At 41.5% G+C, this 18,571-nt stretch overlaps 1 protein-coding gene across 1 annotated transcript in view; it reads right to left on the bottom strand.

The window, feature by feature from the left end:
• Nucleotides 1–880: 880 nt before the first annotated feature.
• SLC15A1 (solute carrier family 15 member 1) overlaps nt 881–18,571 on the bottom strand; it is a 91,868-nt gene continuing 74,177 nt past the window's right edge. The window contains exons 16-24 of the mRNA XM_065423638.1: nt 16,159–16,240; nt 14,710–14,835; nt 11,193–11,339; nt 9,458–9,507; nt 8,969–9,076; nt 8,727–8,823; nt 8,083–8,229; nt 3,696–3,803; nt 881–1,075 (exon numbers count right to left, since the gene is read on the bottom strand). Of these exons, the coding sequence (XP_065279710.1) occupies nt 881–1,075; nt 3,696–3,803; nt 8,083–8,229; nt 8,727–8,823; nt 8,969–9,076; nt 9,458–9,507; nt 11,193–11,339; nt 14,710–14,835; nt 16,159–16,240 (1,060 nt within the window). The remainder of the gene's footprint in view (nt 1,076–3,695; nt 3,804–8,082; nt 8,230–8,726; nt 8,824–8,968; nt 9,077–9,457; nt 9,508–11,192; nt 11,340–14,709; nt 14,836–16,158; nt 16,241–18,571) is intronic.

Below are 18,571 nucleotides of genomic sequence, written 5' to 3'. Positions count from 1 at the left end.
GTGGGCAAAAGAGAGGCTGGCAGAGGAGCCTGTCGTAACATCTTGACAAATCCACTCCAAGTAAGGTAGGGGTCTAAAGTTCTTCCTTAGCATGAAACACTATATTCAGCTCCTTTTCCCGCTCAAAGAAACACCTCAAACTACATTATTTTGTTATTATGTGAGTTTTATTTTAGATGCTACTGCTCATCCAGAGTTCCATTCTCCTTTGTCTTCATCTTGGTGGCCACCTGAGTCTAAAATATTTGGTTAAAGTTACCAGCAGTTAAATGGGTAGATAGAGTGCACAGGTGGGTTGGAGGGGTCTGTGGTGCAATACTAACTGGTAACATATACAGTATGTACGGCTTTCTATAATTAATCCATGCATTTTTGCATTCATTATTTGTAAGGCAGTTTAAAAAAGGATTTTCAAAACTCCACTGACCAGTTGCTCCTGAATAATAGTGGGCTGCTGGGGCTGTGCAAACGGCTTGGCTTTAATTAATATTTCCTGGCAATATTTTGCCTTTTCACAATATAAAATTACAATACAATATAAAAATAATACATCTTTTCATCACAGGAACTCTTCAACACTGTCAAGTGCAATTTCAGTATTTTAATGCTTTGGGATTTAAGCTTCAGGTCCATTTTTAAAGTGCAAATTCTGCTGGGAGCAAGTTTCCAGAGTTTTCTTAGTCTTTTGTACAGAACATGATACTCTAAGCTCTTGATCTTGCTCCTCAGGAGGGTCTGCATTTTAAATGAGCAATGCTCTTTTCCCCCCTTCCTATGAGAGAGCCCATCCAATGGTTGTTAAGGATACTCCAGTTCCTCTTACTGTGGATGTAGTTAATGGGATGCCATAAATTTACATCATTAAGCTCTGAGTTCATCTTTACATCTCACTCTGAGAGATAGGCCCAGTTCCATTTTCACAAATGCTTTTCTCATTTTCCATTTTCTTCTTTTCATCCTCATCAAGTTGGGCTTCAATCTCAACTGGATCCACATAGGTGTAAAAATAAGCCATGATGGAAAATATAATGCAAACTGCCATCAGTAAAGCAGCAAACAGCACGTATTCTGCCCACTGTAAAGAAACAAACGTTATTATTTATCTATAGGCATTTCTATGGTTCACTATCATAATGCTATTTTACTGTGAACAAACAGACATTCCTGAATTGGTTCAAAAGATAGACAATAATTCTATCTATATTCTCTCACACACACACACACACACACACACACAAAATTATGATGTGGCTTTAGAAGGGACTAGGTACCCAAATTAATGCACTTTGGACTTTTGAGATCTGTCCAGCTATCTCATGTACATCTAAAAATAAACCAAAGTATAAAGTCTGGGCATGCTGAGAAGGCTCTGCAGTCTGTTCCAGGTGATGCTGTAGAGTTACTGATTGACTGCAGATGAATCTCTATATAGTTCTTTGTCTAGAACTGTATTTACCCTAGTGCAATGGTTTTCAACCTCTTTTCATTTGCAGACCTTTAAAAAATTACGAATGGAGATGTGGACCCCTTTGGAAATCTTAGACATAGTCTCTGGACCCTCCGGGTCCGTGGACCACAGGTTGAAAACCACTGCCCTAGTGGGAGCTAAACAGGCATGATCTTATTCCCACTGAAGTCTATGGCAAAGCTTTCACTGATTGCAGTGAGTGCAACTCGAACCCTCACATTCACGCAACCTTTCTGTTCTGTGTTTGTACAGCACCTAGCGCAATAGAACACTGGTCATGATGAAGTCTCCTAGGCACTACAGTAATACAAATATATAACAAATTAATTAAATAAGTACTCAAGAGTGGAAAACCTTAATTAATCATATTTTGTTTTCTTGCTGCTCAGCCTAGCAGGGGTCAGGAACGTCCTAAAAGTCCACGTTTAAGAAGGGGGTCATTTTTCCCCCCTGAACTGAAGCCTTCTAATTAGAGTGGCACTGATACTTTCTGAAGGGATCCTGCCTAGTCCTCTTTGGCCAGAAAAACAGTGACTCTGATGCCAGGTGCTGAAGGTAGAGGTTTTTAAATAATGGGAGGGCAGAAAGGGATTCTGTGGGCCTCATCTGTGGATAGCAGAGGAACCCTGGTGGGTAGAGATTAAAAACATGTTTTTCCTGGGCTGCCCTATTATTGTCCCATTAGCCCAGCTGAGCTTCTACCATTTGCAGGAGTAGTCTTCCCCTCCTCGTGGTCACTGTAGTAATTTCTCTTTTAGGGTCCTGCACTTAGGACGGAAGAATCCCATGCATTACTACAGGCTTGGGACCGACTGGCTAAGAGGCAGTTCTGCAGAAAAGGACCTGGGGATTACAGTGGATGAGAAGCTGGATATGAGTCAGCAGTGTGCCCTTGTTGCCAAGAAGGCTAACAGCATATTGGACTGCATTAGTAGGAGCATTGCCAGCAGGTCGAGGGAAGTGATTATTCCCCTCTATTTGGCACTGGTGAGGCCACATCTGGAGTATTGCGTCCAGTTTTGGGCCCCCCACTACAGAAAGGATGTGGACAAATTGGAGAAAGTCCAGCGGAGGGCAATGAAAATGATTAGGGAGCTGGGGCACATGAGTTATGAGGAGAGGCTGAGGGACTGGGTTTATTTAGTCTGCAGAAGAGAAGAGTGAGGGGGGGATTTGATAGCAGCCTTCAACTACCTGAAGGGGGGAGGGGTTCCAAAGAGGATGGAGTTCGGCTGTTCTCAGTGGTGGCAGATGACAGAACAAGAAGCAATGATCTCAAGTTGCAGTGGGGGAGGTTTAGGTTGGATATTAGGAAAAACTATTTCACTAGGAGGGTGGCGAAGCACTGGAATTGGTTACCAAGGGAGGTGGTAGAATCTCCATCCTTAGAGTTTTTAGGCCCAGCTTGACAAAGCCCTGGCTGGGATGATTTAATTGGGGTTGGTCCTGCTTTGAGCAGGGGGTTGGACTAGATGACCTCCTGAGGTCTCTTCCAACCCTAATCTTCTATGATTCTATGATTTGCAACTTTCAAAAGGGCTGAACTAGCCTGTTTCATGAACAGTGCAGGAATTAGGAGTAGAAAAAGCTTGGGGGGGACACAGCTGGCAGGAACTCCTAATAAGATTTTTTTAAAAGAAGAGTAGTTTTAAAATGAATCTTGGAAGAACTAGAGAGTTCCAGCAGAATCTTAAGCAGGTGCTCCAAACTCCAATCCACCAACTATCTCTCTCCCATATAGTAAGGAAAGCGACTCTTCATGGTATGTAACCAAGGATATGAAGGAGCCCCTCCTCAGAACTGTATCTTAATATAGCACCCAGAAAATCTGGTCAGTGTATACTGTATAGTATACACATCAGACTTTATCTAAATAGGTCACAACAGCTTGTGTGATAATGTTAGTTACCCAATTATCTCAGTGTTCTTCATATGGTCTAGTGAGGCCTTTACATCTGACCTGAGGTCACTCAATGGTAATTCTGCATGGCTGACTGTGGGTTTCAATGACTCTCCTCCAGCTAGTGGGTTTTTTTTTTAAATCACATGCTCTTGTCTTGTTATAATAACTAAAAATCCACCATAGTAACGAAATGATGCAAAAAGAAGGTTGAGGCTTATCTGTGATTGTTCTCCCCTGTACCATAGCTGTATAGTATACTGAACTGATATAGTAAGCAATAAGAATACACTATACCAATACAGTTTTGTGCTAATGTCTATTTACCTGCTCACTGAGTTTTGATGCCCCAGCCACAATAAGAACAATGATGTTACCAACAGCCACAGTCAGCAGCCAGCCTGCCTGAAGCACCGATTTCATGTTGGAAGGTGCCTGCAGAAACAAGATATTTAATTGAATTGCTTTGCACTTTAACACATCTTATAAAAGTAGATTATGTAGGTTCATGTTCTTCAAAGTTTAGCTGATTCTTAACATTAACCTGGGTAAAGAATGTGAGCGAAGCCAAACAGCAAAAATTAAGATGTTTGTACACCAATGCGAGGAGCCTAGGTAACAAAATGGAGGAACTAGAGTTACTGGTGCAGGAAGTGAAACCAGATATTATAGGGATAACAGAAACATGGTGGAATAGTAGTCATGACTGGAGTACAGGTATTGAAGGGAATGTGCTGTTTAGGAAAGACAGAAATAAAGGCAAAGGTGGTGGAAAAGCATTGTATATCAATGATGAAGTAGACTGTAAAGAAATAAGGAATGGCATGGATAAGACAGTGTTTGTCTGGGCAAAAATCACATTGGGGAAGAAAGCTACTAGAGCCTCCCCTGAGATAGTGCTTGGGGTGTGCTGTAGACCACCGGATCTGATTTGGATATGGATAGAGACCTTTTTAATGAAGTAAATACTAATGGGAGACTTTAACTTCCCAGATATAGATTGGAGGACAAGTGCTAGTAATAATCATAGGGCTCAGATTTTCCTAGATGCGATAGCTGATGGATTCCTTCACCAAGTAGTTGCTGAACCAACAAGAGGGGATGCCGTTTTAGATTTGGTTTTGGTGAGTAGCGAGGACCTCATAGAAGAAATGGTTGTAGGGGACAACCTTGGTTCGAGCGATCATGAGCTAATTCAGTTTAAACTAAATGGAAGAATAAAAAATAGATCTGTGAATAGGGTTTTTTATTTCAAAAGAGCTAACTTTAAAAAAATTAAGGAAATTAGTTAGGGAAGTGGATTGGACTGAAGAATGTGTGGATCTAAAGGTGGAGGAGGCCTGGAATTACTTCAAGTCAAAGTTGCAGAAACTATCAGAAGCCTGCATCCCAAGAAAGGGGGGGAAATTCATAGGCAGGAGTTGTAGACCAAGCTGAATGAGCAAGCATCTGAGAGGTGATTAAGAAAAAGCAGAAAGCCTACAAGGAGTGGAAGATGGGAGTGATCAGCAAGGAAAGCTACCTTATTGAGGTCAGAACATGTAGGGATAAAGTGAGAAAGGCCAAAAGCCATGTAGAGTTGGACCTTGCAAAGGGAATTAAAACCAATAGTAAAAGGTTCTATAGCCATATAAATAAGAAAAAAAACAAAGAAAGAAGTGGGACCGCTAAACACTGAGGATGGAGTGGAGGTTAAGGATAATCTAGGCATGGTCCAATATCTAAACAAATACTTTGCCTCTGTCTTTAATGAGGAGCTTACGGATAATGGTAGGATAACAAATGGGAATGAGGATATGAAGGTAGATATTACCACATCCGAGGGAGAAGCCAAACTCGACCAGATTAATGGGACTAAATCGGGGGCCCAGATAATCTTCATCCAAGAATATTAAAGGAACTGGCACATGAAATTGCAAGCCCGTTAGCAAAAAAAAATGTTAATGAATCTGTAAATTCAGATTCATTACCGTATGACTGGAGAATTGCTAACATAGTTCCTATCTTTAAGAAAGGGGAAAAAAGTGATCCGGGCAACTACAGGCCTGTTAGTTTGACATCTGTAGTACGCAAGGTCTTGGAAAAATTTTTGAAGGAGAAAGTAGTTAAGGACATTGAGGTCAATGGTAATTGGGACAAAATACAACATGGTTTTACCAAAGGTAGATCGTGCCAAACCAACCTGATATCCTTGTTTGAGAAGGTAACAGATTTTCTAGACAAAGGAAACGCAGTGGATCTAATTTACCTCTATTTCAGTAAGGCATTTGATACAGTTCCACATGGGGACTTATTAGCTAAATTGAAAAAGATGGGGATCAATATGAAAATTGAAAGGTGGATAAGGAACTGGTTAAAGGGGAGACTACAACGGGTCGTACTGAAAGGTGAACTGTCAGGCTGGAGGGAGGTTACTAGTGGAGTTCCTCAGGGATCAGTTTGGGGACCAATCTTATTTAATCTTTTTATTACTGACCTTGGCACAAAAAGTGGGAATGTGATAATAAAGTTTGCGGATGACACAAAGCTGCGAGGTATTGCCAATACAGAACAGGACCAGGATATCATACAGGAAGATCTGGATGACCTTGTAAACTGGAGTAATAGTAATAAGATGAAATTTAATTGTGAAAAGTGCAAGGTCATGCGTTTAGGGATTAATAACAAGAATTATTGTTATAAGCTGGGGACGCATCAGTTGGAAGTAACAGAGGAGGAGAAGGACCTTGGAGTATTGGTTGATCACAGGATGACTATGAGCCACCAATGTGATATGGCTGTGAAAAAAGCTAATGCATCCCAAGACCGCATCAGGCGAGGTATTTCCAGTAGAGATAAGGAGGTGTTAGTACCGTTACACAAGGCACTGGTGAGACCTCATCTGGAATACCGTGTGCAGTTCTGGTCTCCCATGTTTAAGAAGGATGAATTCAAACTGGAACAGGTACAGAGAAGGGCTACTAGGATGATCCGAGGAATGGAAAACCTGTCTTATGAAAGGAGACTCAAAGAGCTTGACTTGTTTAGCCTAACCAAAAGAAGGCTGAGGGGAGATATGATTGCTCTCTATAAATATATCAGAGGGATAAATACCAGGAAGGGAGAGGAATTATTTAAACTCAATACCAATGTGGACACAAGAACAAATGGATATAAACTGGCCATCAGGAAGTTTAGACTTGAAATTAGACGAAGGTTTCTAACCATCAGAGGAGTGAAGTTCTGGAACAGCCTTCCAAGGGGAGCAGTGGGGGCAAAAGACATATCTGGCTTCAAGACTAAGCTTGATAAGTTTATGGAGGGGATGGTATAACGGGATAGCCTAATTTTGGCAACTAATTGGTGTTTGACTATTAGCGGTAAATATGCCCAATGGCCTGTGGTGGGATGTTAGGTGGGGTGGGATCTGAGTTACTACAGAGAATTCTTTCCTGGGTGTCTGGCTGGTGAGTCTTGCCCAAATGCCCAGGGTTTAGCTGATGGCCATAGTTGGGGTCGGGAAGGAATTTTCCTCCAGGGCAGATTGGTTGAGGTCCTCGGGGTTTTTCGCCTTCCTCTGCAGCGTGGGGCACGGGTCACTTGCTGGAAGATTCTCTGCACCTTGAAGTCTTTAAACCATGATTTGAGGACTTCAGTGGCTCAGACATAGGTTTGATACAGGAGTTGGTGAGTGAGATTCTGTGGCCTGCGTTGTGCAGGAGGTCAGACTAGATGATCATAATGGTCCCTTCTCACCTTAAAGTCTATGATTCTATGAAATGCTGCTGTTTTTTATTTAAAGAATTGTGGGAAGGGCAGGGAAAGGTTGTGGAAGCAGTAAATTTCCAGTATTGCTTATAATACTGCAATTATTGTGTACAATGAGTGATTAACAAGCATATTTTACATATGACTCAAACTCACTGGGTACAAAATTGTTGCTGAAATCAGAGTTCACAATAACAAATCAAATTATATCTGTCTAGGTACTTATAAGGTACCCATCACAACAGTATATGAGCACAACATGTTACAGTACATATACTATTCATCAGAATGAAAGGAAAAGGACATAAAAAAGAAAAAGCACTCATGGCTAATATGTGAGACAAATTGGAGTGTCTTAAAAAATAAGGGGAGAGAAATTATTTAGGGCGATACAAAGTGGTACACAATTAAACTGATGCAAAAGGCTCTTATTTCAGTTTAAATAAGATTTGTTTTGTTTTAGCTTAAATTGACAAGGGACACTTTGAAGCTAAAACAAAATAAACCACTCTGAAATAAGAGTGTCCACACAGGAGTTTAAAAAGCAATTTAAATTAAACTAGCACAACGTATGTGTGTAGACAAGGTCTCAGTATCTATTCATTCTGTTTTTAGCTTTTCCCCACCCAGAGCTGGCTCCATAACAAGAAGCAGTACAGCCCTGGTGCCAAGAGTTTCCATTGGCAGGCAGTTTGTATGATGGAGTGACCTGAAGACTGGTGGTCAGATCATCAGCTACTGTAAATCAAATAGTCTGATGAAATCAACACAGAAGTCATTGAAAAATGCTAATTTACGCCAACAAAAAATCTGGCAACTTCTGATTCGCATAGATGGTGGTGATGATTATTTTTCTTTAGTGATAGTCTAATTGTTTTTCTGTCTGCTGGGTAAGACTATTACATTCATCAGTAAAAGGTGAAGTCATATCTCAGGAATACTAATGTTATTGATGGAAACCTCCTACCTGAGAATAGGAAAATGCCAGTCCAGTGACAGAGAAGACCACTTCACCACATGTCATAATGAAGTACTGAGGGATCTGCCAAGCCATGTGAACTGTATTGGGTTGGATATCTTCAACGTATCTGAGTTCTAGTCTGTTGTTGTTACACTGAAGAAATAATAATGAAAATGGTACATTAAAAAACAATGATGAAAATGCTGCATGTTTTCTAAAGATAAAAATATGCTATGAGATTTTCATCAGGGAGCAACCCTCCCATCTATGTTAAAATAAATCAACAGTGCATAGAGAATTTTAAATTAGTGATAAATTTGTGACTGAGTCCATATTAAGACCTTTAAGCCCTGGGTATCTGACCAGACTCCAGGTTTTTAAGTCTGTTAGGCAGAAACTAGAACCCCTACATTATTAACTGATTCACCATACGTATTTTGATCAGAATGCAACCCATTACCTCCATTAGTATTTTTATAGTTTATTAAAACTACATTAAGATAAAATATTCTAATATATGAGATAAGTCCATATAGTTATTTTATATTTCAGCAATAGCAGGTAATTTGTTCAATGGCAATTAAAACAAAATTAAAAAGTAATGTAACACAAAAGTTATTCTGCATCTTCTAGCAGCACTGGCAATTTACCTCTTGAATTACAATAGTGTATGCACTGCCATATCCAAATGGTATTGACTGATTTTTGCAAGTCAGTGATTTGTCTCCAAAAACAACAATCTCTTTTCTGAAAAACAAAGAAGTTAATCTAAATAACTCTGGAATTAATTGTACTTACATAATAATACCATGAATTCCATGTACTTTTTCTGAAGACAAAGACTATTTTTTCCCCTGGAAGTCTTTGGATTAAGGTAAAGCAAAATACTTACACGCCTCTTGTAAAGGATGTATAATTGGTGGCAGAAAAATTCTTCACATCTGCAAGATAAGTACTACCCATTGTGATGTTGATGGTTGAAGCCAAATTGTTTATAAATCTTTACAAAACAAAAATAATATAATACTTGCTTATAAAACATGACAACATAAGTAAAACTTACACAAAGCTAACATTCTTTACATTATATGCTGGCAATGCAACAGATATTTGAAATAATTTTCCTCCCCCAGCTCATCTGAATAGATTTTGATCATTTTTAAATGACGTTTTCTCTTCTCTTTAAAAATGTATAGCTGATGCAAGAAGCAAAACAGAATCCATCTCCCTGTCCAGATGAGTCAATAAGTTAAAACCTGTTTTTTTCAGTAACAAATGAAGATTCAGGTTGAAGATGCACAGGAAGCAGAAACAAGATATTGACTATAAAGATGCCATTTTAACACTCAGCTGAAGTTAAGCAAATGTTTATTAACGATACCTGATTTGATTTTTTCCATCTTCTGACTTTGATGTAAGGCCATCAAGCAGCTAGTGGAAAAGACAATTATCATTAATAAGATATTTGTGTTGGTATCTTTGACATGTTATGATGCGCACTATTATGTACCAATATCCACTATCTCTTACTTCAGAATAAGACTCCAAGGGTAGATCGACAGAGTTAGGCCAGTGTCTAACTACTACTTTTGGTGCCTAAATACAAAACTTAAATCCTCATAACTTCAGCTGCCATCTAACTCTATAAGCAACAAAATTTCCACTGGTAAAGTCCCCATGGCACCTAACTTTCTGCTGGTGGGCTCATGTAAGACACCTTAATCCTAATGTTCAGCTCACACCTCAGCCCCAATAGGATCCCCCACATATCTCACCTGTGGGGCCTGATCTGGTAGGCATTCTCAGAGGCTGTCTACCAGGTTGGACCCCAAACAAAACAGAAGAGGAGGTGATGCCAGTGCTCCCCTTACGCTTAATAAAGCAGGATATGGGAGAGACCCAGGTTCAAATCCCCACTAGGCATGAGCTGGAGCAAGGATTGAACACAGGACTCCTACCTCACTGCCCTAACCACTGGGCTATACAATATTTTGGGATGGGCCTCTCTCAAACTCTCCTGTTGAAGCCATTCCACTTCGTATGAAATATTTAAATATTAATTGGGCCAGAGAGAGAGAGAGTCATTGTTACTCTCTCTAGGGCACTCACTTATAAGACCCAGGTTCCAATCCCTGCTCCAATGGCTAAGTATTTCATAAAAAGTGGAACAGCTTCAAGAAAAGAATATAGTCTATAGCTCAGTGGTTGGGGCACTCACATGGAACATAAGAGAGTTGCATTCAAATCCCTGCTCCAGCTCACGCAGAGAGAGAGAACTGAACCATGGGCTTCCACATTTTGGGTGAGTGGTCTAACTACTGGGCTTAAAAGTGGCACTACCACCACCTAATTTTTATTTATTTATTTTGTGAAAAAGGACGGACTTAAGCGCCTAAATCGAGGAGATGGTTCATGGCTGTGAATCTTTAGCAGAGGGAGGTGCCTCCTGCTCATCCAGAGATGGGCACCTACCTCTGGCATTTCCTATTGACTAGCTTGGGCAACCCCCCCACCCCAATCAGCTTGCTGACTTTTGTGAATCCCTTTCTTAGGGTCTTACTTTCCCTATGCACTGGATAGGGAGATGTGTTGCTTAACTCGGGGCTGTGGATTCCACGAGCTGACAGGGCACCTCAATGCTAGGTGCTGTATCATGGAGGCCTGGTCAACACTGAAAATTTAGATCAACATAGCTATGTCATTCAGGATTATGAAAAATTCACATCCCAGCATGCCGTAGCTATGCTGATCTAACCCCTGGGGTAGATGTGAGCAAGTCAACAGAAGAATGTTTCTACCAACCTCGCTAATAGAAAAGCCCATGCCAACACTGTAGGAAGCACCGGTGTTACAGCAGCATAGCTACAGCATCATAGCTGTGCTGCAATAGCAGTAAGTCCCTTTTGTGGACCTGCCCCCAAGTCTCATCTTTAGAGTTTTGTTAATACATGTGATTGTTGTGAAGCATGAAACTAAGACCATCCATTTAAAATTATTTATGTTTATCCAGAAATGTTTAAACTATATATTAAATTACATTAAACTTCACTTGAGATTAAAACTCTCCATTTAAGAAGATTGGAAGGGTATACTAACTAGGAATTAAACAAGCTTACCAATTCAGTTTGGATGCCACCTGTATTTTTTAGTATAAGAGTATGACGTTCTTTTCCCGGAAAATTAAGAGACTGATTTAAGGCTTGATTTCCATAGGCTATATTCATTCCTGTTAAGCTAGTAGTGTCAAATGTCATATAGTTTGTCTATATATAAAAAAAAGAGAGAGAACATTTGCTATGTATATTCACATAACTGTGAGTCTGTCTATGCATTTATCAGAATCCTGCTGACTCAAGGGTTCTGAAATTTATTAGGTATGTTGCACATGATCTCTGGTACTTCATATATGTCTCATAAATCTCACTGAAGATTTTTGTTCAGTTTTCTGCATCTAAAACCACTGTAATCATTTTGTCCATAAATGGTTTTGGTTCATTTCTTTCTTCACACAGACCTTTCCACCCCCACACAATCCCATTTTGGGTTGAGACCCCCACGGTTACAAAACCATGAAATTTCAGATTTAAATATCTGAAACCATTAAATTTATGATTTTTTAAATCCTATGACAATGTAATTGACCAAAATGGACCGTGAATTTGGTAGGGCCCTACTCATAGAGTGTGGGAAAGGAAGTATCTCTGCATTGCTAAACCTCCATAAGAACTGGTACTGGTTAACATCCTTGTTGAAAGTCTCAGCAGACAATCCAAAGACTGTATGGTATGGAGGCTGCACTATCGTTGAATGCTTCCTCCAGAACAAGGTTGAGGCACATTGGCACTGCCATGTGGAAAATCCTGCACTGTCTCTGTTGGTGCTGTACCTGTACCATGGTTAAACAGAGGACTTCACTCCTCTGTATCAATTTAACATCTGGTGGGAGCAACAAATTTACTTAGAAATAGAAGGGAAATTATCAGTACTTCCACATACTGCTGTGAATGAAATTCTTGGTACTCTGAAGTCTGGGTGAAGGAAGAAATGAACCAATTACGTGAATTCCAATACTGGGGGGTTGCTGTGGGGGATATTGTGCTGCTGCCTTCAGAGCTGGGCAGCCAGAAGGCAGCTGCAGGCCAGGCACCCAGCTCCTGAAGGCAGCACCACCTCCAGCAGCAGAGCAGAAGGAAGGATGGCAATACCATACCATGTGACACGCACTCCTGCGCTGCTGCTGGCAGCAGCGCTCCTTTCAGAGTTGGATTCCCAGCCAGGAACCGTGGAGCTTCCTGCATCCAGGGAAGGTTCCCAGAGATGAATCTGACCCAGCCTTGGGAGTGGCCCATGCAGAGGAAGAGGAAGTCCTGTCCTTCCCTAGCCCCTCCAGGACTAGCAGCAGGAGCCCAGCGTTTGGGAATTAAAGGATCCTTGTGCAGGCTATGTGTGTGTGTAGGGAGGGGGAGGGTTTGACCACGGCACCCCCCTGACCATGGGGCCCTGCACAGTAGCCCACTTGCCCACCTGTAAGGCCAGCCCTGGCTCCCCCCCACCCTCTAAAGTGACGACCCACCCATACCATGCCACCTCACTTCTGCACTGCTGCTGGCATCGCCGCTTCCTTCAGAGCTGGGCTCCCAGCCAGCAGCCACCGCTCTCTGGCTGCCCAACTCTGTGAAATCTGGTCTCCCCTACAATAGCCAGATTTCACAAGGGAGACCAAATTTCAGAGTCTGTGACATGTTTTTCATGGCTGTGAATTTGATAGGGCCCTAACTGAGTATGTAAAGTACAATGTGCCCTGACTTCAATTGAAGTCTCACGCTGCTACTGTAATAGAAATTAATAATAGTAATGCATATGGATATTTGTCAGCTAGAACTGGACTGAGAGGACCAACTAATTTCACAAAGACCAACCACTAGCCATCAGATGGTAATAACTTTTATTCACCACAGACTTATCCTGAACTGGATTTGAACTGATACTCTACAGGTGGAGGACTCTCCATCCCACTGCTAAACCTTAAAATCACCCAGTCCCTCCAGAAGCATTATTTCATAGATATCACTTCTATAGAAGTGAAAAATTGACCTAAGTTATGGATGTGGAGTGAGTTCCCCTTGCTGCAGGAAAGAAATAGACTGTTTCATGAGAAGAAGAGCAAGATGGCCTGAAAACATAAACTAAATTCTGATAACTCTCACCAGCTTCTCATGCTAATAAACTTTTTTGGTCCTCTGTTTAGCAGGAAAGGAGAGCTAATTGCAGATGACATCAAAAGGCTGAGGTATTTAGTATCTACTTTGCTTCAGTCTTCACTAAAATGGTTAATGGTGATCAGATATTTAACACAATTAATATTACCATCAGGGAAGGAGTACAAGCCAAAATAGGGAAAGAATAGGTTAAAGAATATTTAGATAAGTTAGACGTATTCAAGTCACCAGTGCTTGATGAAATTCAACCTAAGGTACTTAAGGAACTAGCTAAAGTAATCTCAGAACCATTAGCCAGTATCTTGGAGAACTCATGGAGGATGACGGGTGAGGTCCCAGAGGACTGGAGAAGGGAAAATATAATACCTATCACTAAAAAGGGGACCAGGGCAAAATCTGAAACTGAGGCCCCCACCCTTCCAAAAAATTTGCAGCCACAGAAATCATTAAACCAAGGGTGCAAAAACACTGAAGGGAGGCCAGTGTGGGAGGGGGAGTTGGAGAGCAAGCCTGTCCTGCACTCACCCTGCAGCAGCAGCTCCCGTCCCATGGGGATGGGCTCAGCTCCCTGCACCAGGCATTGCAATCTGAAGCATGGCACTGCAGTACCACTCAAGTTTGGCCCAGCTGACCCTCTGTCATGAGGGAGGGGTGGCTGGGCATAAACTGAGTGGTACTGTGACCATGTGCACCAGGTTGCAAAACCACTTGGTTTGGGGAGGCCCCTCTCCAAGAGGGGGCTTAGGGCAACCTGGTTCTTTTGCCTGCCCCCACATGGGCGGCCCTTAAGGGGAACAAAGAAAACACAAGGAATTATAGACCAGTCAGCCTAACTTTGATACTTGGAAAGATACTGAGACAAATTATTAAAAATCAACTTTGTAACCAACTAGAGGATAATAGGGTAATAAGTAATAGCCAATATAGATTTGTCAAGACCAAATCATGTCAAACCAACCTAATTTCCTTATTTGACAGGTTTACTGGTCTAGTGGATAGGTGAGAAGCAGTAGATGTGATATATCTTAATTTCAGTAAGGCTTCTGACATAGTCCCACATGATATTCTCATAAGCAAACTAGGGAAATGTGGTTTAGATGAAATTTCTATAAGGTGGCTTCAAAACTGCTATAAAGACCACACACTCAAGAGTAGTTATCAGTGGTTTGTTGTCACACTAGGAAGGTGTAGCTACTGGGTAAGAAAGCCGTTTTTTTACAAAATGATTAGTGACTTTTTTCTCCAAAATTTTTATTTAAAAGTTTTTTAAAACATTGTTGAAATGGTTATAAATTTTTTCATTTACTAAAATGCAGATTTTCAGTAAACAAAACATATTTTAAAAAAAACTTGTGAAAAATTTAGAAAATAAGTTTTAATTTTTTTACCAACTCTAATCATTACTCTTTCTTACCGCCATCAGAGATTCCACAGTCATATTTTCAACTCCAGGGCCAATGTCAACTTTTGCAACATCAGTGCCTAAATTTATTATTTTGATTTGGGATTGCCCTTCTTTCGGGAAGTTTGGAAGAGTTTTCTTGGTGAAAAAGAGTGAAATAAATTAAACAGTAAGTAATAAATATAATATAATATATAATATAATCACAATGACCTTAGTACTTATGAAGAAAATTGACATTTGCACGACACCTGTGATTAACACACATGGTGACAACATATTTCCGTATGCTTCCTCACCCTTTATACTAGAAAGCCTAAGAAAAGGAACTCCTTTTTTCTCAGCAAGACTTCCACAACCCCGTACACCTATTATCCATTTTCCTTCTGTGGTTTGCTGTCAACATCAGGACCCTTCAGGACTCAGGGTACAGGCATCAGGGGCTCCAAGGCTTTCTCACAGTCTACAACAGGCCATATTTCTGAATTCCCTTTCATCCTATCTTCTGTCCCATTTACAACAGATGATGACTAACCAGGGTGTAGCCATAAGTGGGACCCTTCAGCAGGAAGGTATCAGGCCAAAGAGAGAAACCAGGCTCCATTTTCACTTCCAACCCATTCTGACAAGAAGAAGCCACCATATTAGTGGATAAAATGGCCTTTGTACCTGTGTGCACTGAGATTTGGTAGAGCCATATGCATTTTCATTTCTTTCCCACAAGTACTACCCTACCTAGCTTTTAATGTTATCTCTTTTCCATTGTCCGCATATATCACTATAAAAAAATGCTCTCTGGTCTTTTTTTAAATTTCTATAGGTAGCTAATCATTTTGGGGGAAGTTCATCCCTGGGCATGAAGCCAGCATAGGGCTATTTAAGTCCCCCCTCCTCTCAAAACAGGACATAAAGCAAGATGGAACTACACAATTTATACCAGCTGAAGATCTAGCCCTTTAATCGTATCTTTAACAAGCAGTGTTGAAAGTAAAACTCATTGTATTCCAATGGATTCACACATTAAATCAACAGCATTTCACTCTTAATTTGTGACATCACATAGCTCTGGGGTTGTGTCACACTTACCCTCCGCTCAAAACAAATCAAAAAGGCCAGATATGCAAATGAATTCCTCAACAAACCAAACAACTAAGTCTTCTGGTTTTAAACTTTGAACTTCAATTAAAATTAAAAACCCATAACAAAGACAGATAGGAATATGCTGCTGAGGAACTCTTCTAGCTTATTAATTTTACCATAGATCACATTACATTCCATGACACATATATACCAATACGTTCTCTTCCCTCTATTTTTTATAAAAACATTCTTGGTTAATTCGTATAGAAAGAAATGATTAATTGCCATGGTTTGGACCATTTGCACTCTCACCAAAATCTGTTTAGTAATTAAAAAGCTAAATAGCAATATCATCATTTGGTTGTGTTCGGCTTAACTTACATCGATTTGCACTTGTACCAGTGCAGCAGCAACAAAAGCCAGAGATGCAAGAAACATACCAACTGTAATCTTCCTCAGGGGCCTAGTATAGCAACAAAAAACATGAATTTTAGGAGTAGTATTAATCCCAAAATTCAGCTGTGAGTCTCCATTTCATTATGGAGAACATTAAGATGACTGTTGATAGTATATTATTACCCTGTGAGTACTGATATGGTTACAGAAAATACCCTTTTAAGCCTTACATATCTCAGTGTTAGTTCCCAGTTACCATTTAGGGAAATCTAGACTCCTTGAAATTACATCACTAGTCCATTTAATAATCTGTTGCTCAAGATCTATATGGCTCATTTCTATGATTAGCCATCATCTGAACAATTATTAGGTTTGCACAGTTGACCTAAAAAGTCTGATTTACTCAGAAAGGGAACTTAATCCATTTAAGGCTGCAAAGAATAAAAAGAGCTACAGAAGTGCATAGTTATGGCCTGTACAAAAGGAAGATTACTTATTATGCATATACTACTATGTTAAAATCTGAAAAGTACTGAACTAAAAAAAATTCGGAGAGATATGGTTTTTAGGTCTAATGACATTTTAAGGAATTATTAAATTTAGTACCATGGCAATAAAAGTCAGTCTAGGGCAGGGATCGGCAATCTTTGGCACGCATGAAGCGGCGCGGGCCGAGGGATGTGCTGGCCGCTGCTTTCCGATGTCCCCATTGGCCTGGAACGGCGAATCACGGCCAGTGGGAGCTGCGATCGGCCGAACCTGCCAAAGGTTGCCGATCCCTGGTCTAGGGCAAACTATCTATTTATGGCATCAAATAATGGCTGTGGAGGGCCCATGTATGAAGGAGCCAAGTAAAATTTTCATTCCCAGGAAAGAACATAAAAGGTTCTGCCTCTCTGATGTAATCAAAATCTTAGTGGGAAGAGGATGGGTGGGCCAGCAGGTTTGCAATAGGGGAAGTTCACATTCCCACAACAATTTTCATAAATGGATAAAAGCTAAATGTAATAAATGGGTCAGAAAAGAACAGTACAGTCAGGAAATTTGATTTTTAAATTTCTCTTACCATTTCTTTATTTGATACTAAATTTATCAATAATGCCCATACATCAGTTGTGACTGTTTGTTGGGCACACTACAGTTGTAGTACTAGAAACGTGGGTTCCAGACTTATATAAAATCAATGAGGAAAGCAAGAGAATCAGAGAAAAAAATCAGGAATATACTGTCAATACCCAAAACAGGGAACTTTAATTTGAAACCCTGTAAAAATAAATTAATTAATAAATTAATTTAAAAATTCCAGTTACAAAATTCATGTAGCTTCTTTATAATGAATCATCCCTTCCTAAGACTCAGTTATGATAGAGCATCTGGCTGAATTCTAGCCTAATTTTATGTCTTCCTGCCACAGAGTCTTAACCTAGAATGACTCCTAAAAATGGGAGACCCATTGTATAGTGTATAGAATTATCTAGATTTAGGGGGAAAGCTCTTTTTTCAATTGAGTTAACTCAAATCAAGCTAACTTAGCACACTTGAAAACCCTATTAAGCCAGCTTGATTGAGTTAACTCAGTGGAAAAAAGTACCCTTTTCCCTTAGTTGTTTCAGCCAATGAACCTTTTCCATCTTTCCAAACTGCATTCCTATCCATGCTATATTGCTAGTAACACATGGTGCTATACATAGCAACTAGGGTGACCAGACGTCCCGATTTTATCGGGACTGTCCCGATATTTCCTTGTTTGTCCTGCGTCCCGACCGATGTGCGGTCGGGACACTGGACAAACAAGGAAATGCTCCGGAGCCTGGAAGTGCTCGCGCCCCCCCGCCCCGACTCCGCCCCCTCCTCCCATTGGCTCCCTCCCCGAATCCCCGCCTCTTCCCCAGGCTCGCCATTCCTTCTCCCTCCACAACTGCTGGGGGGAGGCCCGGGAGACGCAGGGGAAGCGCAGGGCCGGGGTGAGTGAGAGTCCGGGCTGGCCCCAGTGCAGGCAGGATTCAGTCGGGCGGTAGGGAGAGTAGGGGGGCGGCCCGTGGGGCCAGGCGGCGGCTGTTCTCCCCCCCCAGGCAGCGGGACTCGGGAGCAGCTGCTGCTGCAGCTCCCACTGCCGCGGGGGGAGGAAGCGGCCATGGCGCTCGGCGGCTGCGGCTCTGGCGCCCGGGCCCAAACCCCCCGAGCCTGGGCCTGCTGCGGGGACCCAGCAGCGCGCACACTGTGCCCAGCCCCTGGCCAGTCGCGTCTGGGCTGCTGACCAGCTGGTGCAATCCCGCAGCGGCCCCGGGGCGGAGGCATCGGCAGCCCAGCCCCGTTCGTTCCCCTGCGGGACCCGAGCGGGACGGGGGAGCTGGGGCCTGCTGCCCCCACTCCGGGGCCGCCGCGGGAGAGCACCAGC

The sequence above is a fragment of the Emys orbicularis genome, chromosome 1 (assembly GCF_028017835.1).
Source record: "Emys orbicularis isolate rEmyOrb1 chromosome 1, rEmyOrb1.hap1, whole genome shotgun sequence".
Taxonomy (NCBI): Eukaryota; Metazoa; Chordata; order Testudines; family Emydidae; genus Emys; species Emys orbicularis.
This window is presented reverse-complemented; position numbering and strand designations above follow the sequence as displayed.